This window comes from Physeter macrocephalus, chromosome 14 (assembly GCF_002837175.3).
Source record: "Physeter macrocephalus isolate SW-GA chromosome 14, ASM283717v5, whole genome shotgun sequence".
Lineage (NCBI taxonomy): Eukaryota > Metazoa > Chordata > Mammalia > Artiodactyla > Physeteridae > Physeter > Physeter macrocephalus.
The window spans coordinates 9,813,737-9,822,672 of NC_041227.1; the positions used below are offsets into that span (position 1 = coordinate 9,813,737).

Consider the following 8,936-nt stretch of genomic DNA (forward strand, 5'->3'; position numbering starts at 1 on the left):
CTCTCACTGCCGTGGCCTCTCCCGTTGCGGAGCACAGGCTCCGGATGCGCAGGCTCGGCGGCCACGGCTCACGGGCCCAGCCGCTCCGCGGCACGTGGGATCTTCCCGGACCGGGGCACGAACCCGCGTCCCCTGCATCGGCAGGCGGACTCTTCAACCACCGCGCCACCAGGGGAGCGCCCCTCACTTGAGACTCTTTGGGTGCCTCGTTCCCTTACAGTTTTGTGCGTGTTTGGGACACAGATCACGAAGACCTGGATTGTGGGCTGTGGTTTTTCCCAAGAAATCGCCCCACATCCTTTCGTGGGTAGAGTTCTTAGCATTTTCTCTCTTGTCGCAGGTACTCCAATGAACCCCCCAGGGAGTGGCGATGACGTGAACGTGGATGGAGCAGGGGTAAAGAGGCCTCGGCGGGAGGAGACTCACGTCTGTGAGAAATGCTGTGCCGAGTTCTTCAGTTTCTCGGAGTTCGTAGACCATAAGAAAAATTGCACTAAAAATCCACCTGTCCTCATCATGAACGACAGCGAGGGGCCGGTGCCTTCGGAAGACTTCTCCGGGGCTGTGCTGAGCCACCAGCCACGCAGCCCAAGCAGGAAGGACGGTCACAGAGAGGACGGTGGCAGCTCAGGGGACACGAGGGAGAAGCCGGGGGCAGAGTCCGTCGTGTACTTAAAGACGGAGGCCGCCCTGCCGCCCACACCCCAGGACATAAGCTATTTACCCAAAGGCAAAGTGGCCAACACCAACGTCACGCTTCAAGCGCTACGGGGCACCAAGGTGGCCGTGAACCAGCGGGGCGCGGACGCGCCCCCAGCTCCGCTGCCCGGCGCCAGCAGCATCCCCTGGGTCCTTGAGCAGATCCTGTGTCTGCAGCAGCAGCAGCTCCAGCAGATCCAGCTCACGGAGCAGATCCGCGTGCAGGTGAACCTGTGGGCCCCACCAGGAATCAAACCCAGACCCCCTGCATTGGGAATGTGGAGTCTTCACCACTGCACCACCAGGGAAGTCCCCATCTTCAATCTTAATTCGCCTTTGCCATGTAATGTGCCATGTTCAGTGGTTCTAGGGATTAGGATGCGGACATATTTGAGGAGACATTATTCTACCTACCACACAAATTAAGAACTTAAAGACAGCATCAGGAATTTACTGGGACATGCGCGTTCCTGCCGAAGGGGGGTGAATTTCCCAACTCCAGGAATTTGTGGCGGAGTGGGCAAATCACCGCAGCTCTCCAGGAGCCCCGATGCTCGCACCACGTCGAGGCGCCGAGCAGGCGAAACCGCAACACGTCACCTGGGAGGAGGACCGGGGCGAGCAGCGGCCGCAGCAGGGGGCCCCGGAGCGTGCAGACGCGGCCCCAGCGGCGCCGGCGGCGGGGAAGCCGGGTGCTCCAATGAACCCCCCAGGGGGTGGCGATGACGTGACTGTGGACCGAGCAGGGATAAAGAGGCCTCGGGGGGAGGAGACTCACATCTGTGGGAAACGCTGGGCCGAGTTCTTCAGTTTCTCAGAGTTCTTAGACCATAAGAAAAATTGCACTAAAAATCCACCTGTCCTCATCATGAACGACAGCGAGGGCCCGGTGCCTTCAGAAGATTTCTCCGGGGCTGTGCTGAGCCACCAGCCACGCAGCCCCAGCAGGAAGGACTGTCACAGAGAGGACGGTGGCAGCTCAGGGGACATGAAGGAGAAGCCGGGGGCAGAGTCCGTCGTGTACTTCCAGACGGAGGCCACCCTGCCACCCACACCTCAGGACATAAGCTATTTACCCAAAGGCAAAGTGGCCAACACCAACGTCACGCGTCAAGCACTACGGGGCACCAAGGCGGCCGTGAGGCGGCGGAGCGCGGACGCGCCCCCAGCCCCGCTGCCCGGCGCCAGCAGCATCCCCTGGGTCCTCGGGCAGATCCTGTGTCTGCAGCTCCAGCAGATCCAGCTCGCGGAGCAGATCCGCGTGCAGGTGAACCTGTGGGCCTCCCACGCCCTCCACTCCAGCGGCGTGGCCGCAGCCGACTCCCTGAAGACGCTGGGCGGCCACGTGTCCCAGCAGGTTTCGGCGGCTGTGGCTCTGCTCAGCCAGAAGGTGGGGAGCCCGGCTTTGCCCCTGGACACCTTGAAGCCAGCCAAGCTACCTCACACCAGCATCCCTTCCGCGGCCAGCTCTGTGTCCCCGGGGCTGACGCCCTTTGCCCTGAAGCCAGATGGGAGCCGGGTGCTCCCCAACGTCCTGTCGCGTCTCCCGGGGGCGTTGCTACCTCAGGCCCCAGGCTCTGTGCTCTTCCAGAGCCCCTTCTCCGCGGTGGCGTTAGACCCGTCCAAGAAAGGGAAAGGGAAGCCACCGAGTGTCTCCCCGGTAGATGTCAAACCCAAGGACGAGGTCCTCTACAAGCACAAGTGTAAGTACTGTAGCAAGGTTTTTGGGACTGATAGCTCCTTGCAGATCCACCTCCGCTCCCACACCGGAGAGAGACCCTTCGTGTGCTCTGTCTGTGGCCACCGCTTCACCACCAAGGGCAACCTCAAGGTGCACTTTCATCGGCATCCCCAGGTGAAGGCAAACCCCCAGCTGTTTGCCGAGTTCCACGACAAGATGGCGGCAGGCAGTGGCCTTCCCTACGCACTCTCTGGCCCTGTCCCCGTAGATGAATCCGGGCTCTCCTTAGACAACAAACCTGTCCTTGCGACAGGGACCCCCAATGTAGGGCTACCTCAGAATCTCTCTTCGGGGACTAACCCCAAGGACCTCACGGGTGGCCCATTGCCCAACGACCTGCAGCCCGGGCCTTCTCCGGAAAGTGAGGATGGATCCATCCTGCCTGGGGTGGGGCCCAACCATAATTCCCCGAGGGTTGGTGGCTTCCAAGGGAGTGGGACACCCGAGCCGGGGTCAGAGACCCTGAAATTGCAGCAGCTGGTGGAGAACATCGACAAGGCCACCGCCGACCCCAACGAATGCCTCATATGCCACCGTGTCTTAAGCTGCCAGAGTTCCCTCAAGATGCATTACCGCACCCACACCGGGGAGAGGCCGTTCCAGTGTAAGATCTGTGGTCGAGCCTTCTCCACCAAGGGCAACCTGAAGACGCACCTCGGGGTGCACCGGACCAACACGTCCATAAAGACGCAGCATTCGTGCCCCATCTGCCAGAAGAAGTTTACCAACGCGGTCATGCTGCAGCAGCATATTCGGATGCACATGGGCGGTCAGATTCCCAACACGCCTCTGCCGGAGAATCCCTGTGACTTTGCGGGTCCCGAGCCAATGATGGTCGGTGAAAATGGCAGTACAAGCGTTGTCTGTCATGATGATGTCGAGAGCATCGATGTAGAAGAAGTCTGCTCCCAGGAGGCCCCTGGCAGCTCCTCGAAGGTCCCCATGCCCCTTCCCAGCATCCACTCGGCATCACCTACTCTAGGCCTGGCCTCGGTGGCTTCCCTAGATGCCCCGGCGAAGGCGGGTCTCGCTGGTCTTGTCCTGCAGCGACAGAGCAGCCGAGAAAATGGTTCCGTGGAGAGCGATGGCTTGACCAACGACTCTTCCTCCTCAGTGATGGGGGACCAGGAGTATCCGAGCCGAAGTCCAGATGTCCTGGAGACCACGTCCTTCCAGGCAGTCTCCCCGGCCAATAGCCAAGCGGAGAGTGTCAAGTCCAAGTCTCCTGATGCTGGTGGCAAAGTGGACAGCTCCGAGACCAGCCGCACTGAGACGGAAGGTGATAGAGCTTTGGATTTAACTTAGGTCCATTCTGGGCACAGAGCCATCCAAAAGGAACCTGGGTTGAACTTGACAAATGGAGAGTGTGGTATATGTGAAATAGCTCCTCTGTAGGGCGATTAGCCTTTCTGTGGGTACTTCTGGATAGAGGGCACTAATAACTACCTCTGTCGTAGTAGAGACATGCTTTTATTTCCGATGGTTCTTGCAGGCTGGGTGTGGACAGCGTACTTACTTTTGGTGGGTTTTTATTTCTGTGTTTGAGCCCTGCGAGGGTAACAATGGGTAGTCCTAAATAAATGCTCCAGTAGAAGAGTATTTGAGAAAGTGGGCACTGCTTTTTGGCCAATGAGATAAGCCATAGTTCCTTGATTCTGAAATCCCACTCCCTTATGTAAAGTTCACAAATTAATAACTCTTGAGGGAGAGAGAAGAATCTAGCCTATTTTAAAAGCACCCCATATAAATGGGGTGCCTGTTGACGGCATTAAAATGGCAAAAGTGGGGGAACAGCAACATGGTAGAATCAGAAAGGTAGTGTCAGGGCCTACTTTATAAAGGTAACTGTATGCAGGAATTTGAACTTGGAATTAATTGCATTGCCTGTGACTGTTGCCGATACCTTTAAAGCCAAAAATAGTAACCGTCTCTGAAGTGTTGGAGTCATTCTCCGCGCAGATAAACAAGTAAAAGGAAAGCTGCTTCCAAGGTGTCAGTTTCCTGAACGCTATTCCCAGGCTGTCAAACAGTGGGGCAGTTGTGGTCAAAGCTCCTTTTTTTTTGGATTGAAAGAACGAATGACTGTAGGATGATAATTTGGGATTTTTTTTTTTTCTGTGCACACCAGGTCGGACCAGTGGCCCACCGACATTTATCCGAGCCCAGCCAGCCTATGTCAAAGTTGAAGTTCCTGGTGCGTTTGTTGGTCCCGCGACCATGTCCCCAGGCGTGACACCTTTGCTGGCCATCCAGCCCCGACGACAGGCCAAGCAGCACGGCTGCACAAGGTGCGGGAAGAACTTCTCATCTGCCAGCGCGCTTCAGATTCACGAGCGGACTCACACCGGGGAGAAGCCTTTCGTGTGTAACATTTGTGGGCGAGCTTTTACCACCAAAGGCAATTTGAAGGTGAGTTCAAGCCTCGCAGTGCAGTCAGAAAAGAAAAAAAAGAAAAAAGAAAGAGACTTTCTCACGTTACAACATCTCTGAAGTTGGGATGTTCATTTAGTCAGTGCCTGCATGAACTCGTTCAAGTCTGGAAACACAGATGATATTTGTCATGTATCGTAGTGTTGATAAATCCTTTACGGATTTGCCTGTGCTTTCAGACTTGATGACCACCCTGTACGTTGGTTTTTGTTTTCCTGGCCTGCTAGGTTGAAATAAGTACCACGGGTTAAACATATATATGGTGCCACTGGAGTTAAAGGAAGAAAGCCTCCAGGTTTATTGGCCTTTCTTTGAAACTGAACAGCTGGGTTTTTCCAGAGAATGTCCTGTGTCTATTGTTAGGATAAGTTGGTTCCACCTAAGATAGTACCTGGGAGACTGTCCCATGTTAGGATCGAAAGTGGCCTGTGTAAGGACACGGGATGGGAAACCTGGGTTTCCCTCATGGTCCTGCCTCTACTTTGTTCCAGGGCGTGTTTCTCTGGACCTCTTTTCTCTAGCTAGCTCTCCAGTGAGTAGACTAGTTGAATTCTTTGTAGTGAGAATAAAGGTTGAAACTTCATCTTAAAGTTGACCTAGAGGACTTCATATCATTTTAGAAATTAAAAGTACTTGTTAAAAAAACTATATCCTTTTAATTTTTTAGTCCAGGTGGCAAAAATGTCAGGGGAGGAACATGGAAGTAATTTAATCTGTAATCCCAACTTCCAGAAATAGAAAGCTTAAATTGGTTCAGGGGCCTTGGAATCAATCTGGGGAAGGTTTGGGTCTGCTATTGCCGCATAAGCGGCTTTGGGCAGGTGGCTCCTGTGCCTCGGTTTCTCAGGCATGGGGATCATGGTAATGACCTCAGGGTTGCTTGGAGATTAATTGAGTTGTATTAGTGTTTTACATGATGCCAGGAACATCTTAATAATTTCTTGGAGTGATGAAGAGCAAGTTACTTCTGAGCCCACTGGGATAACTACCAACTTCTAAGGATGTCTGTGAAGTGACGTGAGAATGCTTGAAACTCAGTACCCACCACGTTCCTCAACTCTTCATAGAGAAAGGGATTTGAAAACTCAAAAACCAGACCAGCAAAATAATTGCAGATAGGAGGCCGGCCAGGTTGAAGAAGCAGTAAGTGGTAGGGTCTCTTTCCTCTTCAGAAGAGTCCTTGCCTTGTCTGCTACCGTAGATGAAATAACATTCATTCCCCATGGCCTCGTGTAACCTTCCCAACTAGGCTTATTTTTCTCTACAGCAGGGATTACTCTTCTTGACACACTATGTATTTAGGATGTCAGCTCCATCGGGCCAGGGTCTGTTTTGTTCAAAGATTATTTTTTTAACTTAAATTTTTATTCAAGTAATTGTCGATTCATGCAAAGGGAGCAGTCATACAGAGATGCTTACCCACTTTGCTAGTTTCTCCCAGTGATAGAATTTTGCACAACTATAGAATAAATAATAACCAGGATATTGACATTGATGTAACCTACTGGCCTTATAGATTTTCCCATTTTACTTGTACTCCGTGTCTGTATGTGTTAAGTTCCGTACCATTTGTTAACTGTGTAAGTTTGTGTGTTCACAAGTTGTAACCCTAGCACTTGAAACAACACTGCTATGTAGTAGGTGTTGACAAAACTGCATGTGAACAGTGGTATGGGGAAAACTGGAGTGTGTATTCTCCACCTCGGTTGCCCTTACTCGCCCCTAGGCAGGAATGTAGATCCATGGTTGCCAGATGATCTGATTTTTTTTTTTTTCCCCCAAGAGAATAGGTATCTGTATTTTTTTAAAAAATAAATTTATTTATTTATTTTTGGGTGCGTTGGGTCTTCGTTGCTGCACCAAGGCTTTTCTTTAGTTGCGGCGAGTGGGGGCTACTCTTTGTTGTGGTGCGCAGGCTTCTCATTGCGGTGGCTTCTCTTGTTGCGGAGCACGGGCTCTAGGCGCATGGGCTTCAGTGGTTGTGGCACGCGGGCTCAGTAGTTGTGGCTCACGGGCTCCAGAGCGCAGGCTCAGTAGTTGTGGCGCACGGGCTTAGTTGCTCCGCGGCATGTGGGATCTTCCCGGACCAAGGTTGGGACCCGTGTCTCCCGCATTGGCAGGCGGATTCTTAACCATTGCGCCACCATCTGGATTTTTAAAATACGAAATCTAATTTTAAAATATAAGTTTAGATAGACCAAACCCATAGGCAGACTTGACTTTGGTTTGCCCACATGCAATCCCGTCTCTGTTTTGGTGGAAACCTTTCTGTCCCTTTTCCCACAGGTCCATTATATGACGCATGGGGCCAACAACAGCTCGGCACGCCGTGGCAGGAAGCTGGCCATCGAGAACACCATGGCTCTATTAGGAACGGACGGAAAGAGGGTCCCCGAGATATTTCCCAAGGAAATCCTGGCCCCTTCGGTGAACGTGGACCCTGTTGTGTGGAACCAGTACACCACCATGCTCAATGGTGGTCTGGCCATGAAGACCAACGAAATCTCCGTGATCCAGAGTGGTGGCATTCCCACCCTCCCGGTGTCGCTGGGGGCCAGCTCCGTGGTGAATAACACCGCTACCTCCAAGATGGATGGCTCCCAGTCGGCCATCAGTGCCGAGGTGGAGAAGCCAGGAGCTGCCGACAGCGTCCCCAAACACCAGTTCCCTCACTTCCTGGAGGAAAACAAGATTGCTGTCAGCTAAGCTACAGGAGAACGCACATCGAAGGAGCAGTGCAGTGACCTCTCTAGAACTGTCCCTTTTTTGTTTGTTTTTCTTAAAGACCCCCATCTCCTCCAGTTTTCTTCCTGATGTGCAAATAATGTTTACAGTTGTGACCACAACCTCCGGCACATCCTACAATCACAATGTTGCTATGCTGCTTTGCAAAAACAAACAAACAAAAAAAGAAAAATCAAAAAAAAAAATTCATACTAAAACAAATATAGACTAGTATTTTTTTTTTAATTTTGGAAAGAAGCGGGTCTTGCAAAGTAGTTTTGTTACTTGCAACAAACTATATACATAAAACCTTTGTACAACCTAGAGTAACTGTTTCCAAAGACTGTCACCTATTTCAAGGTGGAAGGTGTTGAACCACCATGGAGAAGACAACTGTTTTGCCTGTTTGGGGGTTCGGGGGAGGGGTGGGTGGGTACTGTATACTTACTTCTGCGGTGACTGTATGCGGGTAAATGGACAAGGTCTGTCATCTGTTTAGGGACCTGTTTGGTATTCTCCCAACCCTACACCCATTTTTCTTTTCTTTTTTGAATGTACTTTTTTTAAAAAAAAAAAAAAAAAAACCAAGGTTGTAGAATTTCAAATTATTTTTCAACCTTGGAAGCTTAAGTAGAATGCCCTCAAGTGGACAGATTTTAGTCCTTAGAAAGTCGGTGTGTGTTTTGCTGCTTATTTAAATACAGTTCAGTTGGAGCCCCAAGAGTGCCAAGGTGTCCTCCCTACGCTTTCCAGATGCCCTTCTTCTTCCTAAAACCAGGAGAGGTGAGCACCTGAGCAGGGAATCTCAGGTGACTTAATTTAGTTCACTGGTGCCTACTCTGAAGAGCTGGGCGTCCGTTCTTGAAGAAACAAACTCACCGGAAGGGCGTGTCTTCTTATTATATACTAATAACTTCTTATACTAATTTGTACCAGAAGTTCCTTGATTGTGACTTATGCCAAGAAATTATGAAGATTTTTTTTTCTCTGAGTATTGCATGAAGGCTGCCAAGTTGGAACAGGCAAGTCCTGGATGTGAAAGCTTTAATTTATCTACCTCATTCATGTGTTATTTTTGTAGCTATAGTCTCTATTTTCTTATTTGATGACCGCTGAAGTGTTCCTAGGCCCTGTCGTAAACCTAAGAGTTGATGTATTGGTGGGAGCAGCTGGAAGTTCGAGATGTTGTGATTCTTTTTTTTCTTAATCCCCCTTTTGTATATGTGATATTAAGCAGACGATGAAGCGTTACTCTTGAGGATTTAACAAGGAAGGAGAAAGAAAGACCCACATTTCTGGGTGAAGTCTTTGCCCCTCTATGTGGAAAAGTGGATTGCGACTG

General features: G+C 51.1%; 1 protein-coding gene across 1 annotated transcript in view; it reads left to right on the forward strand.

Annotated features, from left to right (window-relative positions):
• Positions 1 to 7,765, forward strand: part of SALL4 (spalt like transcription factor 4) — an 18,147-nt gene extending 10,382 nt beyond the window's left edge. The window contains exons 2-5 of the mRNA XM_024128502.1: positions 341 to 924; positions 1,967 to 3,719; positions 4,569 to 4,849; positions 7,157 to 7,765. Of these exons, the coding sequence (XP_023984270.1) occupies positions 341 to 924; positions 1,967 to 3,719; positions 4,569 to 4,849; positions 7,157 to 7,576 (3,038 nt within the window). The 3' untranslated portion in view covers positions 7,577 to 7,765. The remainder of the gene's footprint in view (positions 1 to 340; positions 925 to 1,966; positions 3,720 to 4,568; positions 4,850 to 7,156) is intronic.
• Positions 7,766 to 8,936: the final 1,171 nt, after the last annotated feature.